Here is a 26,259-nt window from a genome sequence, read left to right on the forward strand (position 1 = left end):
ATTATTAGATCTATGATATTAGTCTTTAATTAAAAACGACGATTAATCATTTAATTATTTAATTACAAGATTTAAAATTAAAGTAAGTACTTGTGCAACTCTGTTTCCACTATAATATGACTTTATAATTTTCAAATATAGTTTCCTTAGTATATTACAATCCATGTTCATTACAAATAAAACAATTAAGTTAGGTATTTCATACAGTTCAATTAATCACAAGGTAAACCATACACATATATATAATTACACATACATTCTATAAAAACAAAAGAATATTATATTAGAGTTTACGTACATACCTACGTGTACAACAATGAACAATAAAATATAATATTTTTTTTATAATGTTTGCTATAATATATCACGGTCCAATAAAATATTAAAATACAAATCATTTTAGGGCACTCTTCAGGTTTATAAAATAGAATTAAAACTCCTAACACTTTATTTAAGGTACGAGGATCACTTTGAAATCATATTTCAGAACACTACCCCAAATTCGTATTTTAAATTATCTTCAATAATTAAATTGCATTCCAAAAATAGAAATGATATATAATTTACAGAATACTTTTAATGTGTCATGTTGTTATATCATTATTTTAAATAATGTTTAAAATTATAACCCTCATAATATACATATGTCATGTACATATTTTAAATAATTTCATTAGATCTGTTAAAATTCTGTATACACACTTTATCTAGTAACATTATAATTAGCATAGTTTTTCATAATCAGTCATACATATCAAATCATCATATTAATTTATTTATCCTGGTGTTATTATTATTTTGATTACTAATAATACCTTAAGTACCTACTTAACTACCGTGTGGTAAATAATGGTTGTAATGTTGCATTTTTATAACACATATAATATAGTTGTGTCTTATGATTGCGCCATAGAGCCCATTCAGTTTTTACAGTATCATAAAATCTTGAGTATCCGGCCACCGTTTTCTGCATTTTACTTTAAATATTTTTATACTATTAAATAAATGTTGTAATTTATAGGCACTCGCAAAAAAATCACTGCCGGGTAAAGTCAGAACAGGGTTCATAGCAAATAAGGACAGAGGGCTCCTGAGTTGCATTACCTAAGCCTTACCATAAATTAAGGTGAATGATTTTCTATATTAATTAGTCTTATTATTTTCTATTCTTCATAATTGAATCTAACAAATACCTAACTCGAAGCGAAAAGAATATTAGGGGATTCCTTCTGTAAATATCATGGTGTTGTCAACTTGAAGTATAAGAAATAAAAATATACCTACATCATTATAGGATGGGCGGCGCTTTGAGAATAGTTATTAGGTAATGTATAATTTGAATTAAAGTATACATATGTAATTATATTAATAGACCATTTACACTGATCTTGTTACAATTAAAACACGATTATGGGCTGAAGGTACTTTTTATATCACATTTATTTAATTTTAGTAAGTAGGTATATAAAAATAGTGTTACAATATCACAGAACCATTAATATCATCATAGCCAGTATTTAAATGTAAACATTTTATCAATTAATTTATTTACATTTTTTACCATGAAGGGATTTAATTTTTGGCTATATTGGTATACCATGAATGTAAATTGTCAATATTTATTCGCCTTTCTCTGATCTTGAAGCTGTCGATAAAGAAAATAATGTTGCTATTTTCAAATAATCGATTAAATATAAAATTAAGTTAAATAAGAAACACTTATTTGTTATTTATGTTCAAGCCACACTTAAATTGGACCCAGAGAAAGTAAATAAGATAACTATTAAATAAATGTATGGTAACATTGTATCATATTTATTTTATATTCAGCTAGATTTGTGCTTTAACACAAAATATGATACTTAGATTTTCGTTTACAAAATATTGAAATCTTCATTATTCATTTACTTTATATCTACTCAGACCATTGTCTACAAAATAGGCACGCCGCTTTCTGGTCCTCTCGTCGTTATAATAAAATTAAGTAGTAAATTCAAATAAACTAACATAACAATATTTTACGATATTAAGTAAATTTCATTGCTTGTTAGTACAAATCATGCTTTCCGTAAAGCCCATTTCTATTTGTGATTGATTTATGTCGTCATTTTCTGCCTTGTCAGTTGGTTTTTCGTCGATCTGAAACGCCTTATTTTCAACGCCAGTTTTCTCGTTAACAACTTCACTTTGTTTTTTGGTGTCGACATTGTGTTTCTTGTTAGCCAAATACAACCATCTGTAAGTAAGTTAAGTGACAAAAATAAATAGACAAATGAGTATTTTCTCTCGCGTTTTAATAAATGCATAATCGATAACTGAATATATTTAAATAAAAAATCGAAAAGTTATTAAGAAAAAGATCATTATTTCTCAGCAAGTTTTTCTCTGAGTGATAAGTAAGGGAACTTTTACGTGTTTCACTTGCAACACATGTATTATACCTAATCGCCCCAGTCTCTTCGCGACCCGTAAGTGTGTGCGTATAAAACACATAAAACATATGCAAGTAGCACGCGTGCGGGTGATACATACGTGCGCGACAAGAAAACACCCTACTACTAAAATATATTTGTATGCAAAATGTTTCTGTAGTTATAATAGCGTGAATTTTCATATAGGCACCTATTTTTATAATAATGCAACTGCGACATTCTTTAAATCCTACCAATGGACACAGATCAATCCCCACTATATGCGGATTAATACTATCACGCTGATCCATTTCTTATTGTTTTAAAAAAGTACACTTCTATATATAATATCAAGTTATACTTACAAGAATATAAGTACAGCGGGTACAGTAAGTCCACCTCCGAGAAGGAAGAATGCTCCTGGGAAATCCTTTAATGTGGCAGTGTAGACGGTCGTATACATGGGCGCGTATACCAATGGCATCATGGCTTCAGCTAATCCGAAGAAGGAATTTACCTTACCTGTAATATTAATTTGAATTTATTGTTTACATTTTAGAGTGAACCCGAGAATCTACTTTAGAACTTGATTGAAGTTTTTTTTTTGGCTTACAAAATAGATTATTTTTAAAACGTTAAGGATTACCACGTTTTTGCCAGTAGCTTATTGCCATTAAAGTAAATCTATTGATTTGACTACATTTCTTCTAACAGTACCTACCTACTGGTAGGTACTGTTAGAAATGTATTCAAATTATTGTATTATTTTAATTAATTATTTGTGTCATTTTTATAATAATAAGTTATCAGTTATATGTATAGTCACTGGCTGTTACGATCGTATATGTTATCATAAAAAAAGAAAAATAACGCTCTTAACGTTTGAGTTGCATTTTGCGTGACCGTCAGAATGGCCGGTCACTACCCATATTTTACATCGAACTAATTACTAAGAGTTGCTACCTAGTTGCTACTAGTTGCTATTAGTTGCTACTAATTGCTACCTTCGATTAAAAAAGATAAACTACTTTTTAAGGTGACCGGCCATTCTGACATCAGGATGGCCGGTCACCTATCCAGTGAGTAGAAACTACGCAAATGCATAGAGTTTTTTTGTAATCAATAGTTGCTACCAAATTACTACCTTCATATGCATCGTATTGGACTTCATAGCTTTTAAGGAAAAAAATTTATTACGGATTTAATATAAGAGGACTAAACGCCTAATACGCCTGTATAATTAAAAGAGAAAACCCGAAATTAAACATATTATGCTTATACATTATACAGGCGTTTAGTCCTCTTATATTAAATCCGTAATATTTTTTTATCCTTAAAAGCCATGAAGTCCAATACGATGCATATGAAGGTAGCAATTTGGTAGCAACTATTGATTACAAAAAAACTCTATTTATTTGCGCAGTTTCTTCTCACTGGATAGGTGACCGGCCATCCTGATGTCAGAATGGCCGGTCACCTTAAAAAGTAGTTTATCTTTTTTTAATCGAAGGTAGCAATTAGTAGCAACTAATAGCAACTAGTAGCAACTAGGTAGCAACTCTTAGTAATTATTTCGATGTAAAATATGGGTAGTGACCGGCCATTCTGACGGTCACCATTTTGCGCGGGTTTAAAAATCTTGTAAATTGGATCATGATTGGATTAAGAAATAGTTTTATTCTTTGTTCATAGCATAGATTAGCAGTTCAAAGTAAAATAAAGACGTTTCAACTTACCTAATTCATCTTTTTCCACCAACTTGGACACCATAGATCTCATAGCAATGAAGGATGTACCATTAAATATTTCTATCAAAGGAGCTGAAATAAGGAATAATTGGTAAGAGAACATTTTTAGAATAAATAATCTAACTTCACTAGTTACTTAATACTATTACAAATAAAGAAATAGACGAATTAATACTATTACAAAGACAAATAATTTTATTCCACTGGATTTGAGATCTGGAGTTTAGTATCCCTTAATTCCAATCGATTCAGATAAAAGAGTGTAGGTACTTACTCGTTTTACAAAGCCTTACAATGAGGCCGTACGAGCTTCATTTTGTGAACAATGAAACGCGTAATTTACCTACCCTGCGTTCAGTTTCATTCAACTCCCGGTTTGTGCTCTAGGTACTTACTTACGACGATGCGAATTAGTTTACCAATTATGAAACCAAATGCAGCCTTAATTACGCGATTTGATGTTACGTTGCCTAAGCTTCACCTTTGCACCGATATTAAATAGGTATAGGATACCATATTAAGTATAATTACCAGAAATATGGGTGGCAGATCTGTTGCCGAAGTCAAACCAAAAACATGTTATATTGAAGTATGTATTGTAACCATAAATGTTTTTATATTTATTTATGTATAGTATATCTAAGTATAACTTCATAAATACCTATGTAAATGTGCCATGTTTTTGAAGCAAACGCGTACATAAAACCTGATAAAATCTTACTCATGCAAGATATTATCCCAATTATGGCATCATCAAACTTCAACAGGTGACTGAACACCCCAACAGAAAATAACGTTCCTGTGAAAAAAATATCATATCATTATAGGAAATACCTATCAAAATAAACAGACAGTAATTCAAAAATTCTTCTTCCGTTGAAAGCTATATAGTTCAGAAGTAGCTAACGAGCATGCATTCCATCTGATGGTAAGGGGCCACTATCGCTCATGTACATCTAAAATAAAATCTAGATAACTTTAGGGCTAGTTATGGCTAAGTATTTAATAATTTAAATAACTAGTTGATAACTAAGTGGCATAGATAATATATTTTTTTACTAGAAGAAATTCATTGCACTTAAAAAGTTTAGATCATAAATAATCGTACACGGTGTGCGTGACACTGTGACCTGGTAGAAAACCTTGTTCGAAATTAAATGAATAAAGCTACTATTTACCTACTAATGAAGTACACATTGCATAAGTTGAGAACATACTGAAGTCAACCTCATTCCAGTTGAAACGGTATCTTGTGAACAAGTACATAACGGACATCTCGCCTGAAAACAAAACAAAAAATATTTGGAATTCATAAAGCACTAAAAGAATTGAAAGTATCTATTTATAGAAGTTGTTCAGGCTTCTGAGCCATAGGTAGTGTTGGAAGCAACGTTGCTTAAATATTTTTAAAGATCCTAAGAACATATGAGTTATAGGGAATCATTTTGAGATTTCACAATGCTTTAAGTTGAGAAATAAAAAGGTGGTGTCCCACAAGGAAGTGCTCTAGGTCACATATAATTTCCTATTTATATTATGTTAACCTAAGGATCTTATATGTTAAACATTTCCTTGGACTACTTTTTCTTTCTGAATGTGTTTTATATGGATAAAACACATTCAGAAAGAAAAAGTAGTGCAAGGAAATGTAATTGGATGTATGTAATATGGATTAGGGTAACTTAGGTAACTTACCATAAATAGGTCCTATGACGACACACAACACAACGACAAGCATTATTACTCGAAGTCTTCGATTGTTAGGACCTGGTTTGAAGGCAACCATTAAGGTCTCTTTCACATAGCGAGTGTCGAAGAAGTCACGAAGCCATTCGCAACAACCTTGAGGTTTCTGGAAAATAAATGAATTAAACGTTATATTAATAGCAATTACAGATTCTAAATAGCCTACTTCGTTGAAAAAATTGGGAGATTAAAACGTAACTTCTTAAAGCAGGGGGTAGGTATACAGGGTGAATTTTTCAAATAGGCCTTCATGGCTAAATCTGAAACTATAGATAAGGATTAGCGAAAAATGCTGAAAGGAGTTACGAGGCCGATTTGATAAAAACTAAAACTGCATCATTCGTTTTTTAAAATACCTTTTTCCCTAGCCGGGAATCGAACGAGTTCATTTTGAAAAAAATACACCCTCTATATTATTCTACTATATACCTTTTTGTATTTCTTAAAATTGAGGCTTTTCCTTTAATTTGTCACATAATATTATTTCCCAGAATTTGATCCTTATACGCGACACTATCAGATAGTGGAATAATATAGTGGGTGTATTTTTTACCTATATACTCTATATACCCTATATACTCGTATGTAAGTAAATAAGTAAGCACAATATAGGTAAGGTAGTGATTTCAATTATATATCGGTAGCTATATCTTAATTGACATAGTTACACAACACAATATCTGCTAATTGAATGAAATTTACGAATTTTATGACTTATGAACGATATTATTATAGTATTGGTGGGTATCATTACAGACATAACAGTAGCTACGTATCTGTATTTGTACTTAGAATAGGAAGGGATTTGCTCGTAAAAATTGAGAATTTTAACAGGAGCGTTATTCGCAAGTAACCCTTCAGGAGATCACGCGTTGAAAGTAACTGTAAACTGACGATGGATCTTGCAGGTAATAAAAAGGCGTAGCACAACCAATCCAAGTCGATTTAACGTAATATTCACGTACGCAGAACGTGTTTACCAAGCCACAGGTGACGAATGATGGTTACCATTATATCGTCAAATGGAATAACGACCTATTGTGCTTCAGACTTATGTAAGTATGACTTTGAATGACATATGGATTGTTTAAAATTTACGTCTTGACGATTACCATACGAGACAACCCCACCATTATGTATGTATGGATTAAAATCAGAAGCAGGATATAAGGAGGATTGAATACTGAATTACGTATTTATGTATTTTTAAAATTGGGATATAATTACTTTCTCTTGTCCTATGTACCTATCAATATGTGGAGTGTTTTTTTAACTTTACAATAAGGATTTCTTTAAGTATACTATTGATTGATATTTTTACTATATTGCCAGGTACTTATATCAATAATATTTTTGATACGAGTATATTATGAAGTTTATACTCTAAGGGCCTTTTTCAGTTCACGCGGTCTGTGTCTGCGTGTCCGCATGACTGCGGGTAAGACTCGCACGCGGGAATAATCCCGCGTCTCAAGAAAGAAGTAAAAAATTACAGTAATTTTTTCTAAGTGGGTATATTATTACTATGTCATTCACAGCTGCAATTTGGTCCTCTTACTCCAACTTGACAAAAGACGCGTGAGAACACAATTTCATATAGAAATGGAGATCCAAGGTCCTTCCTTTCAACCGTGTGACACTTAAGTAGGTCAAGTTGACGGACTTTTTATTTCGTTATGGTCGGATACTCTGGTTTATTTACCGAACCGTCCAGTTACATAACCAAAAACACCCACAACTAATCCACGGTCGAGCATTATCGTTCAATAGCATTGTAGATTCCCTGTTAGTTAATCTGTCAAGCGTAAGAAGTGCGTTCATCAGACATCTAAATTTTTTGTTCTTGTTTGATCACGCGACGCGGAATGGTAGACGTCAGTGCTAAAGAGTTAAAAGTTTTTACACTTCATTCTTGGATTTTCGATTCGCGTTGTATTGGATTAGATCTGATGGAATGCAGTGCCCTTTGACATCAGCTGGACTTCCACATTTAACTACTTCACCACTAATCATTTAAAAATTCCTAAAGTATTATAATTACAACCTTCCTTGTAAATATACTTTAAAATAACCAACACTCCATTCAAATTGGGTCAGTGGGTACTTAGTTTTTAAGAAAATTGCGGACATACAATTTTTCATACATATATAAATAGCGGTTGAATTCAGAACCTTCCTATTTTAAAGTCGGTTAAAAAGCTAAATTTTCAAATTGATATTGTTTTTATTAAACCACGAACACAAAGAAAGACAGTTAAAGGGTAAATAAAGGAGCTTCACAATATATGACCAACCGGAATCTATGCTTAGGAAATTTTGAATAAAAATAATTATAAAAGTATTATACCTACATTGTGAAAAATATAAGTCAGTTACAACAGTACTTATAAAATTTTCTTTAGAGATTAAAAAAATAACTACTTTAAATAATAGTAAAATAGCACCAGGATGTACAAATATTCTAATGCTAGTTTTGAATACAGCACCAAAGCATTGTTTATAGGTTAGAAGGGAAAGTTTGACATGGCAATTATACTGAGTGACGGACGTTATAGTTAGCACCACGCAGTGCTAGGTGTCTTAGGATCATCCAATGTCTTTATGTAAATGAAACTAATTTGCAATTACCATTTAAACGAATTATTCGATAGGCGGGTACGTTATCAATAAACATCTGTATAATAATGTTCCCTTCAAACTAGAACAGATGATTGATGCCATGTTGGCTGAAGTAGATATGGTACCACTGTCACCTTCTTTAATTCATATTATAATCCCTACATATCTTGGAATCAAAATTAAAGGCTATTTTAAACTCACAATTAAATAGTTTATCTTTTAATTTAATGTGATTAATTAAGTAATTAATTTACATAATTTTGAACGCGTTGTTGTACGTCATGTTTATGAAATTGTAATTTATAATTAAACTGACTCCATTGTTAAAAATATAATACCAACTGTTGGAATGTTTTGAAGGTGGTAGAACCCTTTTGGTTCGGTTTCGGCGGCACCACCGCCACACCTATTTTTACCTAATAACAGCACTGTTAGGCGCTGCTGTGTTCCGTTTTGAAGGATGTGGTAAGGGAGACAGACATTTCCGAGGCGTTCCAGCCTAGTCCTCAGGGGTCCTCAGGGGGCACATCTGTTGCTGACCTGAGGTAGGAATATCTAATCCTATCTGGGGTTGATTACAGATGTCCATGGGCGGCAGTAGCCACTTACCATCAGGTGGACTGCATGCTCGTCTGCTACTCCAATATTATAAAAAAACAAGGAAGTTCAATATCTTTCCTAAAAATAACAATATTACTAAAACAACCAATATTTAAGCTTTAAAAATAAATTATACTATTCTCGTTTGTAGTCTGAAGTCCAATATTATAGTTATATTAACTTTAAAAAAAGCACTAATTGTGTCTTAAACTCATCCCTAATTACGTAATCGATCTAATAGGAATCATTAATAGGTAATCATTATCATAAAGTAATCGTTATACCAATACATTCTATCCGTTATTCAACTCTTATAGATTGAATAAGTTGTATCTGTTATTCCATAATTAGATGCTAGATATAAATTTAATAGACCATGTTATCATCCAGTTTAAAGAGATCTCTTGTTTCATCCATTGATCTCTATAATCGCAATGAATAAGGTGCCAAAATAGATAACGATGAAGGAAAATGCTTTGTATAAATATTACTTTGAACACAAAAGTGGAGTTATTATCACAACCACAAAGCGTGAACTCAAGCAAATAAGTTTTTGTAATGACATCTTACTTTAGAACAGGGTAGAGTTTAATGTTAAATATAATTGTTTTAAAGCTGACAAAAACAGATGTTTAAGTTTTGTAGGTAAATAAAAAATAGCAATAAAATATACTCACTTTTTCGATGCTGACCTTCTTATGTTCGTGTATCCTCAAGAATCCATAAAAGAAGCTCAAAATGTACAAAGTAGCACTTAGGGAAAAAACACCATAAAGGCCAATTTTTCGCACTAATATCCCACTAAGAGCAGCACCCACTGGAACTCCTAAGGAGTAAAACAAATTCACAATCCCTATTCTTAAAGTTCTTTGCTCTTCGGTTGTTATGTCTCCAATGTAGCTAAATATCCCCATGAACATAGTAAACCAGCCTCCGGTTAGCGCAGGAAAAATTGCCTCAGTAACAGCTGCAACTTCTACTGGAAGTTCGTAAAAAAAGTACGTGTTTACGATTAGGCCTATACTTGTAAGGAATTCGCCAATTATAGGTAGAAGCATACAGAATTTTCGCTGGCCAACTCTGTCGCTATACGCCCCAAGAAATATCAAAATTCCACATGGCAAGAATGACTGCAACACTGTCTTCCAACCAGTCACTGAAGCTACAAGTGTTTGTACCGCTTCCTCTTCAGCTGTATAATTCATAGTATCTCTAAGAGTGAGGGCATCACATATGTGATGTTCGAACTTCAAATTAACTCTGCAGGCCTTCTCTAAGTACAGGTTCTGTGTTGCTAGCGCAGAAAGAACTGATGGCATTACATAACAAGCCAATATCGGTTCAACCGTTATAAAAGAGATCATTCGTCTTGCTTTTTGATAGAAATTTAATTCTTTCCAACTATCATCATCGAACTTGTCGGATTTACTGTTGATGTCCACCTTTTCCATCTTACGCTTTTTAATACTATTTCTAATCACATTGGTTGCGTTTAAGTCACTGCCACCATTTGCGTTAAATTTTTTGTCAGCAACTTTTTCATTTTCTTTATCCACTTTTTTGTCATCTGCATCCATAACTACGTAACGCGAATCTGTAACAAGATTTAAAAACATTATTGTTAATGTTAATGTTAAATGTTAATAAACACATTTTTTTTTAAATCTCTGTAAATATAGTAATTTTGTAACGTGCAGGAAAGTTTCACATATTACTCGGCGGGCTTTTGTACCTCGGATTAGTAAATGCGTTAATGTTCCTTATGCCGGACGTTGTAATCATTTCATGATTGCTCTGTACTTATTGCAATCGTCGGTGACTGTTGGACAGAATTAACTTTACCTAGTCATAATGTTTTAACATTTTCCTAGATTGTTATTCCCACCTGGAGTAACGCAGCAAATGAGGTGCATTTGAGCACTTTCTGAGCAAAAGTGTATTTGATTCAATTTCAGCCAATAAACTAGACAACACGGATGTTTACAAAGACTCATTGAAAAAATCGTTCTCTACAATAGAATTTAATTAAATGGTTCAATTCATGATTACATTCTGACTACTCTATAGAAACTAGATTTTGCGTTACCTAAGTAATTGGATTGTTAGTCGTATTTAAGACAATACATATAAAATTACACGAAGGATTTAAAACTATTGACTTGTCAAAAGTCATGCTTATTTTTACCCCTTGATGAAAACTTCTCCTTAATCTAAAACATTATAATTTGAAGATAAACATTTGATTACATTAATTTTTGATGCGACAAAAGTAACCTCGCATACAAAATATTGAATTTTTGACAAAGTAGTCGTACTTGAAGCAAATAATAAAACTAGTAATTTGTTACTAGCCTTTGATGTTCAGGTAAATATTGCGGATACACGGGCGTACGTCTATTTGATAATGTATTTTGTGAGGACATCTCGACAATGAATCGTAACAAAAAGTGTTAGTGCGGTGTCATCTCGGCGACCTTGTTAATCCATGATTCCGTGTTCTTAATCAAGGTTGGTTTGGGTTCAATGCGAAATTTAATCGTAGTTTTGCTTATGTAAAACGTATGTTGATGTGTCTGATATGGACGTGGTTTTATAATCTTACATGATGTGATATAGATAATGTTATTACTTTGTAGTAATTCTGAGATTCCTTTATTGATACAGCCAGAATAATCCATAAGAATAATACTATACTATAATACATAAATAAATTAAGATTTTTATTAAAATTATATCCTTGTCGAAATGTAAGTAGTAAGAAAATTATTAAAATATAAAGCATCAATAATTGATAACGTTAAAAAATAAATAGACAACAATAAAATTATTCAACCTAACTGTTATATTATTTTTAAGAGCCCGGATACTATACGGTACTAATTCACAAGAATATAATATCTTTTAAATACCTGAATTGAAATAGTTGCTGTATATTTGAGTGGCTACAATATTAGCATAATGAAAACGGAAATCGTCGTAAGCGTAGGAATTGATGTGAGATCTGATTGAATCTACATAAGTTCCTATTTCACGATCTACATAATATTACAACTAGCTGTAGGAAAATCTACACTTAGATCAATTAGAAGATCAGCACTTTCAATGCTACTATATCCTCGTACGTAATTTAGGATAAAGAAATTACTAATGTCTCTATCTATAATTGGGGATTTCCTTATTACAGTTTGGGAGCTTAAAACAACGTAGTTTCTTTTTTTCATGTTATTTTTTATTTGCACCGAAGTTCAGTCAGTGTATCATCTATGGTTCAGTCGTTCTAGACCCAATATGCAGTGTCGCCAACAGGACGTCTTTTTTCTCTTATAGGTATTATGTCTGATGACACGGGAAGTCCTTCTAAGTGTGTGAAGTCTACTTATCGCCACATGGACAGTGTGCGAGATTACTAACTATCGTCATTAGAAGACGAGACTATGGATTGACAATGAGTATAATGACATTATCAGATTGACTCTGTTAAGGTTAAGGTCTTTAAAATAATAAACTAAAGGTCATTACGATATCGAATTAACCTTCGAAATGTAACAAAACAATCTAACAACCCTAAGTAGGTACCCACTATCACTCTGTACAAAAGCTCCTTTACTTTTACTGAATATAAGAAATTTGACGCAAGAAGATGCATTCGTCTAAGATTGTAGGAAATACGATTAGGATATCAGATTTTCATCATCTGTACTTAAACAAATATAAAACGTTACATAATGAGAGGCTTAAATATACATATTCACACATAATAATTACCTTATCCTGGCTGCTGTATTGTTTTGTTACAAGAACACGTATTTAATAGATAAACTGCATTGAAAGAACGGAAGTAGGTTTATGTTGCCTTGCTTTATACGTAATTTTATTGTGTTTGTTATCTGAAAAACGCAGAAAAGGATTTGACACTTGTTATGAACTACAATACTGAGAAGAAATTATACGGTATGTATAATTGTGTATAAATAAGTAAGTAGATCTTATAACTGCAGCAATTACAGTTTTTATTTTTTTTTAAACGCGACGATCTGCGCCGAGCGACGGGAACTAGCTGGATGCGAAGAGCCGAAGACTGGGCTCAGTGGCGTGCCTTGGGAGAGGTCTGTGTCCGACAGTGGACTAACGTGGGCTGAAGATGAGAAGGTGAAAACTTTTAAGATATTTTGAAAAAACATAACCATTTCAATATACTACAAATTTTACAATATTATGTAAGTATCATAGCTTTAATAGCATCTCGTAAAATAAGGCACTTAACTTAATACGGTTAGACTATAAAATAAATCCAACAAGTAAATTTAAATCTAATGACCAGTACGTCATTATGTATTTTATACAGTTTAAGGCAAAAAATAATAAATAGGGGCTTTACTCAATGTTTACTTAATTAACATCAGGGGCTTTACTTTAGTAATTAAAGACGCCTTCTTAAATTGTATAATGTGGAAAACCCGGAAGTTATGAAAATGATTTTTCCAGTCATGTTTTGTTTTAACAAAAAGTTTATTATAAATAGATTAAAGTAACGGAGTTACGTGTTCTTGATGCTTTAATAAATAGATTTTACTATCAACTATACGAGAGTTACACTTGTTAATATTACACTATGTTATTTATGAAAGTTTCGTCAGTTATACATACATTCGTACTACAGAGAAGAAAAGAAAATCAATAGAATAAAAATTATTTCAATTAAGTAAAAAAATAGGTAATTAATTACTTATTTTTTTTAAATATCAAAGAGTGTATTTCGGTAAGAATACTTTGGCAGAAAAACAAGAATAAATTATATGAACCGCGATTACGCAACGATGATAAGGATTGGTAGAGAAAGGTCATGTCCGATGTTTTCAAACTACATCAAATAGTGTTACAAGCCCTCTTTTTCATTTAACTATAGGTACATTTTATCTTGTCTGAGCCATTTTCTAAAACAGCGACATGTGTGTATGCGTTCATCATAGCATCTCTCAAAGAAAGAAATTAATAAGACAGAATAATTTACAAATGCATGTAGAATGCAATGTAGATGTAAATTGTATAAGGTACAATAGGGTTGACACTTCACATGTACAATAAGTACCCAAGCCCCAAAGTAAATAAAGAATAAAAAAAAGAACTAGAAGTATATTTAACTACTTATTTTTGATTAAATTCACCGACTCCCTAATCTCTTATTGAAACTAATTCGTTATGAAAAGTCAGGTTCAATATTATTTTCTGTACATATATGTACCTATTTTTTGTATTTTTTAACTTAATTGCAAACGGTTATTACGAGTAATCACATAGATCCCTTCACTCAGCAGGTACTCCATAGTAATTGCAAAATAAACATTGGCCTTGTCACCAATATTTAATTGCACTAAAATAGATGCCTGCATGCCATAATCTTTTATAAAATGCAATGCCTCTGTGTCGGCTTACTTATAAATTTATATTTACTTTACATGATGAATTTCAAGGCCTCTGGAATTAAACTTAAGAGCTTATATTTAAATTATAGGATTGATATTTAAAGTAACCGGAACATTATTAATAAGCGAAGATTAAATTTGCAGACGAGCGAATGTTTGTCTTATTTTTTATATAATGTAATTGACGTGGCAACGGCAAAACCCATTGTTCGAAGAAACTGTGTTAGAAAAATGAATGTCCTTTTTTGTTAAAGACAGGGGAAACTTTTAAAAAGGTACCGTGGGAGCGACAGTAGGTTATGTTTGATTCATTCATTAAAACTTGGATTGTCCTGTGTGTGCTATGTGGATGCCTCCCGCATCTTCAACACACACACAACTTGGAACACTAGCATTCGTCAAAGCGCGGTGCCTCTATTGGGCTCTACCCAGGTAAGCAATTATCACACTTTGCTATTTATAACGTTTTGCAGACACACATGCCGTCGTCCTTCCTGAGTTGGCTAGTTGGGTATTTTGACCTCCTACCACCCTTTTAGTTGCCTCTTATAACACGCAGTTAATACAGTAGCTCTATTCTGTTCCTGAGATTACAGGCTCAACAGCTAATCTAACCTCCACCCTTCTCACAAGAAGAGACGTTCGTCCAACGACTACTTGATCATGAATCAGATAAACCCACGTGGAATGTGTTAGCAAGCAATACGTGATTGATTTTGTTGAATGATTTTCTCAAACACTACGCTTAAGTCAAAGAAAGATTGTTTTGCAAACAATCCGCTGTTTGGCGATCGAGCAACGATACAACACATTGTTAGACGGACAATGCAATATTTGACTTTTTAAGTCAATAATCGTAACACTTTTGTTTGAAGGTCAATGCAAAGAAATTTTAATGAATGCAATGTACGAGTAGGTACTAAAATCGTAGAAAATAATTATCTCGTCTTATTAGTAGTATACCTATCTATGAATTAGCTATATATATCAAAACTATTATCCAGCTATTTTAAATAATAAATCGATATAGTCTTTAATGTCCTCTCTGACTAAGAAGAGTTCAGGTTCTACCACGATCATCAAGTTTGAATGTCTAATAAACTTGCGCCAAAATGAGGTATTTTTCACCACACATAACGGAATGATGACTGCAATGGGTAAATAACTTTGTTCGAAGCTATTGCTATGCTTGTCTTATTTTACAAACGCAAACGACCTGATGTAAGTGGCAACTGCCGTTTATGAACATCTGTAAAACACCATAAATAAGACTAGAATCACGCCGAAGGTCCGTCAACGACAGATTTCTACCCCTGCGTCCTTGATGTAATTTCTCACTCCTCCTACAATATCCAAGAGAAGTAGTAGTTCCTTTTAGGCCCATTCAACACGACTAGCGTAAAAAAACGCATCATGACTATATCAAAACTCTGTTTATATTTCAAAACATAAAACAATAGCTCAAAAACTGAACATTATTATGTAACAACGTGCTTGGTTATACCTACTCTGAAATTACATTGTGGAGTTTATAAATTAATCTTACAGCTAAAAAACTGATATAAATTTTATATTTTAAATTGAGTGTATGTGAACAAAAAATACGTTAATGAAGTAATCATTATGACTGCTATTTCGTTTCAGTGAATTACTGAGAACCTTTTTTATTTTGTACATTTCTGTATAACATAATTAAAATTCTTGAATTTATACAAACTAAGAATTAAAATACAAAATATGTAATAAAAATTGAATTGTAATACGAAATATGACGGATGAAGAAAAAAATATTATTAAGGATATAGCTATGTCTGTCCAATTAGGTAAATGCGATCCAAAATTTAGTAATAGATACCAAATGCGATCTATCCTTGAATTTGTAACCGTTATTGTAGTATTTCTGTGGATTTCCGCGTAATTTAGCTATCGTTTAATTAAGGGGTAGGTTACCAGGATAAGTTAAAGATATTAAACTTTCAAGAAGCCTTAAAAATCTTAGATCTCGGTGGACTAAGGGGGGCTTTAGTCTTCGTTCTACGTTTATCTACGTTCTACGGTTTTTTAACATCGTAGTAATTCCCGCAAATAAATACGGTCACTGGGACTTACGAGTAGATCTGCCAGATACGAGTAGGTATGTCTATTTTATTTTGCTTGTAATCTTGCATATCACGAGACGTAGAGTAAGTAAAGACATAGAGTAAGTAAAGGCAAAATTCAAATATTCCTAGTCGATCTACTTGTGAAAAATTTTTGGTTCTATAATTAAACTAAAATCAACAGCACTCGCAGCCGAAATTAAATTGTAATTTTCCGCCTATGAAAATAATTATTCCTACTTATTAAAAACTACTTACCATTCCATTCAACGGTTGTACTAACAATGAAAAGGTTTTTTGTCGCTAAACTTTTTTGCCAATTTTCGCGCAATTGTCGCAAAAACTTACATTACGTATGTTTCGGCTAAGTGATTAGCAAATAATAATACGCTGATTGTGGGTACCTGGTTATAAATGATGAGATCCAGTGGTTATAACATTCGCGGAAACATTTGTTTTATTTAAACATCATAAAAACGAAATATGTAGTAAATTTCCACACTGTTTACATTTTATTTAAAGAGCGAACTTTTTTGTAATGGCAAAGGAACGTAATGAAACCACACAAAGACAAATAAATAATTTAGATTTCGAATAGAAATGTTTGTCATTTATAGGTATGTCTCTGTGACCAAGGAACGAAGCAGTAACCCTCTGCGTATCAGAGCGGCACGGTGACCACTGCACCACGGGGTGCATACCTATTATACATCTTCTATTGTTTTGATATTTTATTGTTTTTATTAATATTTTTACGAATAATGAAGCAAACTAGCTTGCAGTCCGCAATCGAACCTTCTTAGTTCTACCTTTAAAAGATACAACAGTTGATTTGCGCAGTAAAACGATTTAATGGTTTTAAATTGATTGTAACAGTCATGGGAACAACTATACAAATTAGTGGTTTACAAAATGTCCGCTACTGAACAATACAGTGATGAACCATGTATTTTGTACCCTTTATTGTGTTCTTTTGATTAGTGTACAGTGCCACACAAAATAGACTTGCGCTATAAAAAGATACAAAGGTACGCTCGGTGCAAACTTGTTTGCTAGCTGTGCTTAATCGTCCTTTTGTGCGGTTTGCACAATTAAAGTACACGACAATTTTATTTTAAGGCTAGTTGCCCATTGGTTGCATACTAGTTCAACGATAGGTTAACACGATCTGGGTACGAGAAATATACAAAAATATATTTAATTACATGCAACATTCATATAACAAGGTTAATTCAATGCTAAAAGGACTACTTATAAAAGTACCTAAGTACAAACTAAAAATATATTATATGTACAATTACATGTAAGTAAGTTTAAAAGAATATGCTCATATGCACATCATAATCAACATGAATACCCCATTAAGTCTCTTTAATGGCATTTATTTATTATATGTACTGTTAACATTGTTTATTTCAGTATAAATTCGGAACAATATGCCAAAACCAAAATAAAGGTAGTATAAGTCTTTGTGGTTATTTTAGTCTTTTAGCAGTAATATAAGATACTGATGTACGTATATTAAAACATGTATTTCTCAGTGGTAAGTTTTTATATGCTACTGCCATATTTTGAGTTGTGAAATGATGTATCCCTTACATGAATACATATTTCAACATATTTCTAATTTGTAGCGTTTCGGTGGAAGGGTTTCGATGTCGGCTGATGTACATATAAAGCGGCACATGAGTGGTAAGGATCTGTAATCAGCTTCAGGTAGAACCATTGTTCTCTATGGAGTTGGATACAGATGTCCGTAAGCTGTAGTAGCCACTTATCATCAGGAGTAATTCATGCTCCTTCGCTACTTAAATCTTATTAAAATACTTTACCAAGGAAATTCCAGCACTACTGCTTTAATGTATAGTATGACAAGTACTTTATATGCCTAGGTATTCGAAGTTTGGCAACAATGGAATGACAGGCTTGACAAGGCCACATAGACATCATTAAGATGATACAATCATACGGTTTATATAATCTTCTACAATCCATTCCGCCACTTGAACAAAATAAATGTTGATAATATTTTAAGGACATATTATTAAAATTTAACTGTTCGTACCCGGCATGAATAGTAAGATTCCTTTCTAGAGTATAATATATGTCCAGTGGTTGAAATATAATAGTGGCGGCCTCTAAATCGGTTAGTCCGAGGTTTGGACCTCAAGCACATAGATTTTTCAATTATGTGCAATTATCACTTGCTTTATCAGCGAAGGAAAACGTTTTGAGGAAACCTGCATAACCCGAGGTATCTTAAAAAATATCTAAGGCAAGGCCCATACATAGGCAATGTAAAGTTTACCGACTCGCATGCGTTGCCCAAGGCCACGATAGACTATGGTCTAACTGTAATGAACCCATTACATGATGATGCATAAGTGGTATGATTTGGAGATCTAGGTTCAAATATGCTGTCTTAGATAAATTAAAAAATCAACGATGCCTGTGGTGCTGCGCACCCGCGGTACAGATGGGATGACAGTTATTTATTAAGTTTCATTATATGAATATGAATTCGTAGATCTTTTTTCAATTTAATCAGATCTGTCTAAATTATAGTAATTATACTAACATTCACATTGTTGGCATTTGTATCGTCAATTTGAACCAATTTTCCGAACTCACGCGCTCGTTTAAGGGGTTTATTATTACCTTAACTGTAGTCGCAGGTACATCGTCAAAGTTTGCATGTATGCATGATAAGTTTGATCTTATAATTATGTCTACTATTACTAACAGTTCTATTATAATCATATTTTTATATAATAGATGAAGCCAATTAGCTATCTGTTCTTAAGTCAGCGTTATAGGTGTCTACAAACGATTCCTACTGCACCCGATATAGATTACCTACAGGTGCATTGCTTTCAAATCACTAAGCTAGAATAATTAAAAAAAACCTCAGCACAAATTTCAAGGACTAACAAACTCGTACAACTGTGTTATTTGTTGTTCTTAATGACGTAATAGTGTAATTATAAAAAAATATAATAACTATTATAAATGAATGAGTCGTAGACTATTTGCATCTCGCATAACCCGGCGTCGCTCCCACGTCGTCGGGTACCTTTTGAAGGTTTCCCCCTCGAAAAAAAAAAAGACAATTTGCATAATTGCCTAAGTGTAAGTCGAACACGGGCTCCGAACCACCACATTTTCATTTTTTTATTTTTAGTATTTTTTACTCGTGTCTATAGCTGTAAATAGATTGTGAATAAAAATTTGAACTGTCTACCTTTTATGGTGCAAAAGATAAAGCCTTCGATCTTACGAAAACCTACCTACGTTAGAACGTTAATTAGTACGATAGTTATTATTATTGACTATGGTTCAATTATGTTATTTAACAATGGCAAATAATGGCAATGGTAAGAAATTCCATTTTATTATAATATATTTACTAGCATTTTATAGCTTATTAGTGTTTATGTAATTTTCTATGACAATGGTGACAATTGGATTTAAAACAATAAAATAAGCAAGTTATTTAATTATTTTTCCGATTTCAAGGATATGTTTGTTAGTGTTTTTTATTATTAAAGACGGTTAGCAAAATGTTTTTAAGTTTAATAAGAAATTGGTGGTAGACCAAGTATGTATATGTAGTTCTAGGAAGGTGCCACCGCAAGACTAGCATCTGTGGCTCAAAGCATTAAAACCTTTTTTGTTGAATTATGTAATATTTTCCTTCAAGTTAAGTGAACCATTGCTATTTTTTCAAGTTATACTAAGTAATTGGGAATTTTCCACATAAATGTCAATACATTATATTGATAGAATAGTACCTATATTAATAATCAATGAGGCTTAAATTGTTTGATGCCAATAATAAGTATTTTTGTATTATGTACAGGAATCCTTTGGATTTTAGAAATGTTAACAGTCTTACATCGACTGTAAATGATTCGTTCACTCACGAACAAGGATTCTTAATCAATCAGTTAGAATGAAAGCGCTGACCACTATCCTACTATAGCTTTATACTTTCTAGCAATTCCAAATATAGACCGTTATCTCCCTGATTCAACCGTTCTCTTAACAAAAACGTACCACGGTCATACAACTTCACGCTTAACTGAGTTCTGCCTAAATGCTGTATATATCCTTTTATACACTTGCAAATTGATTTAGCGTTCTGGGAAATGATTCTAACCTATTATACATGCGATAAATGATAATCAAAACAAAAGTGATTGACGTAGCCTTAGAAAAGTTAAGAAAAATATTTAACCAAATGTTTAAGACTATTGACCAAATGTTAACCAGGTTATTTTGATTAATGGCTTTTGAGCATTGCGGTTTTCGTATTCACTTGAAGTTGGTTTGTGGCTATGAACATTTCAGGTGTTTTTTCAAAACAAATGTAAGAAAACGATGTAGCATTTATAAGTTAAGGAAAATATTAAAATAAATGTTGAATGCCACCAAATGTTAACCAGGTTGTTTTGATTAATGGCTTTTGAGCATTGCGGCATTCGAATTCACTCGAAGTTGGTTTGTGGCTTTAAATTTAAACATTTCAGATATTTTGCAAAAGTTTAAGTCAGTTTTCAATAATTCAGGATTGTAACAGTATAGCTTTTGTAAGGTGGATGTTAAATCCCGAAAAGTTCAAGAACGGAAGCTTTTTCTTATGTACAACGGTTAAAGTTAAAGTTCGATATAATATTTTTCAAAATATACACCTACCTCGGTTAAAATACGATTTGAAAGTCAGAAAATTAGAGTAATGTAAATCTGAAACAGGCCTAAATTTTATGTATATAAATGTGTAAATTATATTGTATTTCAAGCTATTTGCAGTAAATTTAGATTACTTTAACCTCGCCGTGACCGTTCAAAACAGATGACGCCGATTTTTATTAAAAAAATGCTTTTGTAATGCATTTAACTACTAAAAAACGTAACACCTTCCGGGTGATACGATAATGTAAAATATTTATAAATGTAGTGAACAGCTAATTTTATAATATAAATTCTACATAGTCATTTTATTCCATTACCGTCTTTTAATAAGGGTACATTTTATAATATTTGAAATTTTAATTATTTAAATTTTTTTGTACCTCTAGTCCTACATACTAATTTATTTTTTACTACCCTTAGTCGCAATAAATCATTTAGTTATTTAGCCTGTCTAGGGAACGAGTCCGTCCCTGTATTTCCGGGCCCAGAATAAGGCTACGGTATCCCCTGCCTGTCGTAAGAGGCGACTAAAAGGGGCTTCCGGGGTTGCGGGCGGCAAGAGTGGGAGCTCGAACCGCCCGGCTAGTGACCCCGGGAAGGACGGCGGTATGTGTGGTCGCATACCGTCGTGCTCACCAGACGGTGTGGCGAGCATCAAGCTCACCTGGGCAGAGCCCGATGGGGCAACGCGCTAAGAGGACTCCGGTTGCGTTCCTTTGGAGATCCCGGAGTCCTCTACGCAGCGCCGAGGACGGCCACCGGGGGGGTTTTAGTGCAGTAAGAATCCCACATATAACTCCGTGCCGCTCCCACGGCATAGGGTACCTTTTGAAGGTTTCCCCCTCGTAAACAAAAAAAAAAAAAAAAGGGGAACGAGTCTCATGTAGTTCCGGGACCAGAATAGGGCTACAGTTTCCCCTGCTTGTCGTAAGGCGACTAAAAAAAATGGAACGAATCTTAAATCTTCAGCGTAGAAGCTCAGTATAGTCGCCATTATGTTTGACACTTATCAATATTAATAAAACTACCATTTTCTTGCACTTAAAGTTAAAATTAACGATTACTTATATCCGATACTTATATACGTATCGCAGAGGCAAAGGCGATACTTACAAAATCACGTTCAGATACAATCTATATTTGGAAATTTGGTAGGACGCTATAAAGAGTAAGTATGACTTAACTAAGTACACACAAGTGTTTAAAAAGTAGTAATTTTACTTAATAAAACCGGTTTCTTGTATCTTGCGGGTCTCTTAATTCGTTCTGACCCGCTAAAAATATTATAATTGTGTCAAATACAGTTTGCTAAATTAATAGGTTATGTAAGTAATGCAATCCAAATAAAGCGTGTAACTTTTAGCCCCATTTCATCCGACGTAGGGACAGCAATGCATCTGCTATCGATTCTAAAAATATCATTACTGGAGTCGAAGTTTCTCAATAACTCACGGCATAGTTTTCAGTGGAATCACGACGCATAGAATATGAAAAAGTGGGTAAGATATAGTTGCTAATTTTATGACGTTGTTTATCACTGCTGTATTATTGTTAGCGACTTCGATTGCATGGGTAGGCAAGTTGTAGAACTGTGCCCACCGCAGCCACCCGCGGTTGCTGAGGACTTTTATCTGCCTACTTGCCTATTATCATTCAACTTGCGATTGTAATTTGCTAAGATTACCAGCGCTTTTATAATCGCAGCGTACGCGTAAGCTGCGGTGTCGTATGTCTTGACATAACGCAATATAATAATTTTTAAATAATTTTGAAGGTGGTAGAACCCTTTGTGGTTCCACTCCGGCGCACCTATTTCTGCCTCATAATAGCAATGATAAGCACTGCTGTGTTCCGGTTTGAAGGGTGTGGTAAAGGAGATATACTTTTCCGAGGCGTACCTACCACCTCAGTCCTCAGGGGTAGCAGCGCATCTGTGACTGACTTCAGGTAGGAATATTCAATCCTATCTGGGGTTGATTACAGATTTCCATGGACGGTAGTAGCCACTTACCATCAAGTGGCTGCATGACTGCAAGCTCGTCTGCTACTCCCATATTATATAAAAAAAATGCAACTGTGCTGCTACCGCGGCGGGTGCGGCTGATCACAGCTTCTTGAGTTGTTAACCCTTTAATCTAGACTTAGGTAAAGAATTATTACAAGTTCCAACAATAAGCTTCAGTAATAGGTAATTTCCATTACCTTAACTAACAAACAATTTGACTAATGTAATAAATCTTATCATATTTTTTGTCTCATGAATCTCAAGAAATCATGAATCTCAAGAAATGTTAGTATTTCTTATGATCCTTTTCGAGACTATTTCGTCGAAGCAATGACTTAACACTTTAAAAATGAATGTATGCAATGAATCTTTAAATGTCAGATGTAATTATAGCACAAAAACAGTCTACTCGTTAATCCTATAATAATGCATGACAATCTCCAAGAATATAACAATGAATACAGCAGTTCTTTTGTTCACAATAATTATCTGTAGGATCTAAAATATAACAACGTCCTATCTTTTACAGCTTTATGTCGTAAAGAGCATGTAGTCCATCAAACGGTAAGTGGTCATTCGGTTCCAATAGGAATAGGTCTAAAGTCTATAATAGATGATTTTTATAGCCACGTTAGGACTGATGTCGCGAGTGCTTTAAATACACAAGGCAAGTACAAAAATGAAAAGAAGGTAGCGCTTATAACCCCACGGTTTGTGTAGATCTCAACCAATCTACAAAGTTAAGCAGCGTCTGGCGCGGTCGAATATTGGATGGGTGACCGCTTATACAAACATGCGCTTAAGCTTAAATTTAAAAATTTAATTTGTGCTGTCGGTCCTGGTTGTAATCATAACTGCCATTAAACCTCAATGAAGATCCTATGGGCAGTTTGAAAATGCCCCAGGTCTCCCTAAATTGTAAATGCGCGTGCCTAGCAATAGCAGAATATAAAAATGCTGCAGCAGGAAGTACAACACCTATACTCAAAACAGATTTTTTGCCAAAACAGATTAATGTCATATAATTTTTTACTTGGCCGGGGATCGAACCCTACTGCGTAACGACCAATTTTGCTGGCTACTACGCAACGCAAGCCATTGCGTTCCCATCCCTATGGACTTATTTCGAATGCCTCTTATAAGTTTTGCAAGCCCATCAGACCAATATATTTTAATGGCTGAACTCTTCAAAACTCGTCTGCTGCTACACTATCCTGACTATTTCTGCCATGTAAGAGCAGTGTTAAACGCTGCTATGTTCTAGTTAGACTTCGGTAAAACAAGAATTCCTATACAAGGTGATCTATTTATTCCTCAAGGGTAGTATCTATGACCGACCTCAGACAGGACTTCAATGCTGTTTGGGTTCGGTATCGGGTGGTCTAGCTACTCGTTTGCCATTATTATTTCGTAAAATAATGACAGAATAAAATAGCAACTTTGTCAGTAATTGTTGTGAATTACGTACCGAACACATTATCTGACACTTTGTTTCTTTTGTTTTGTAACTAAGTAAATAATATAATACGTACAAAGTGCAAGTTTAAAGCGATGTTGTTAAACATATTCTACGCGAGGATTCTACCTTTTGACTCACCTACGAATAATTAAAATTAACTATTTTAATCCGCAAAAAGTAATCTGCGGTAATGCAGTAGAGATGTAAAGATTATCATAAGATCTGGGCGGATTTACTATTGGCCTCTGAACCTATTGTGCGAATTAATTACATATAAGTGTTACACCGTTGTTATTTAATGCCCAGTTGAAATACCTAAAATCAATCGTGATGTGAATGCATTAAATAATAAATTTCTTATTATATAATGATACCTAATTGCATCCATTATACTTTTTGTATTATGTGCATTCTAATATCCTTGTAAAAGGAACTAGAAGTGGTACTCAATTAAAATTGCAATTATTTTACTTTCTTAGTAAGGCAAAGTTGTATGAAAATTCAATTAAGCTAGCGGAAGCAAATATTCTCCGATAAATTAAAAATCTTTATTGTCGCCACTAAATTTGCAACTTGGTCATGTTAATTGAAATTGTCGGCGAATTTAATTAAAAATTGCTTTTAAAAATGTACACTTTTTTTACACAATATTTTGTATATTTTTACATTAAATTACTCACCGCTTATAATAAGTTTATTTACTAACAGTCATCACTTTTCACTTTTAATAAGTATTGTTTGTAAACTTGTGGCACCAGTCAACTCGTTTCTATAAGTAACAGTGTAAAATTGGCAAAAAATTGCCCTCGGATCGTTTGCGTAAATCGTGTCAAAATAAAGCGAATTTCGTGAAATGTTTCGCAAAATGTTTCGGAAGTAAGTTCGATAGATCGGATGTCTATATGCAAATCGCGCGCGTCCCGCGAATGTTGTGATCGCTCGCGTGCGTTCGTCGCAAATGGTCACTGTCAGGTGATTGTGGTTAGTTTGCACCGGCTCACACTCTTAACCATATCGACTAGTTACGAGCGGATGTCCAAAGCGGACTAATGTTAAGACCATCGGCTGGTTATCCCGCAATATGTACGGCCATTGATTTTTGCGTCCTGGGTGCCCTAAAGAAAAGTTGTCAAAAACATTTTCACAAAATCGCTTCAGTTTTTATGTTATCCTTTATCCTTATCCTTTGCAAGTAAAAAAATATGAGACATCCCTAACACCTAAATAATTTTGAAACGTTTTTTTTTAATATTTGTCCTAATAATTTTTAGGGTCCACTCCTGTTTTTAGTCCTGTACCTACCTACAAGGTAGGTACATACAGGACTAAAAACAGGAGTGGACCCTAAAAATGTTTAAATTTAAATTTCAAACAACGTATACAGCCTTCCAATCCGAGTCATGCTTTGTAATGATTGTCAGTAGGTACAGCGCTATTATTAGCGTTCTTATTAACGA

General features: G+C 33.3%; 1 protein-coding gene across 1 annotated transcript; it reads right to left on the minus strand.

Moving 5' to 3' along the window:
• Positions 1-48: 48 nt before the first annotated feature.
• LOC140757998 (lysosomal proton-coupled steroid conjugate and bile acid symporter SLC46A3) lies at positions 49-25,827 on the minus strand. Its single transcript, XM_073093936.1, has 8 exons — positions 25,483-25,827; positions 9,802-10,718; positions 5,855-6,011; positions 5,338-5,439; positions 4,821-4,958; positions 4,148-4,231; positions 2,777-2,933; positions 49-2,236 (listed from the first exon to the last, which is right to left on the minus strand). The coding sequence occupies exons 2-8, from the start codon at positions 10,699-10,701 to the stop codon at positions 2,038-2,040; spliced, it is 1,737 nt and encodes a 578-aa protein (XP_072950037.1). The 5' UTR covers positions 10,702-10,718; positions 25,483-25,827; the 3' UTR covers positions 49-2,037.
• Positions 25,828-26,259: the final 432 nt, after the last annotated feature.

The sequence above is a fragment of the Epargyreus clarus genome, unplaced genomic scaffold (genome assembly GCF_041222505.1).
Source record: "Epargyreus clarus isolate Ecla_fem2 unplaced genomic scaffold, WU_Ecla_fem_2.2 ptg000005l, whole genome shotgun sequence".
Taxonomy (NCBI): Eukaryota; Metazoa; Arthropoda; class Insecta; order Lepidoptera; family Hesperiidae; genus Epargyreus; species Epargyreus clarus.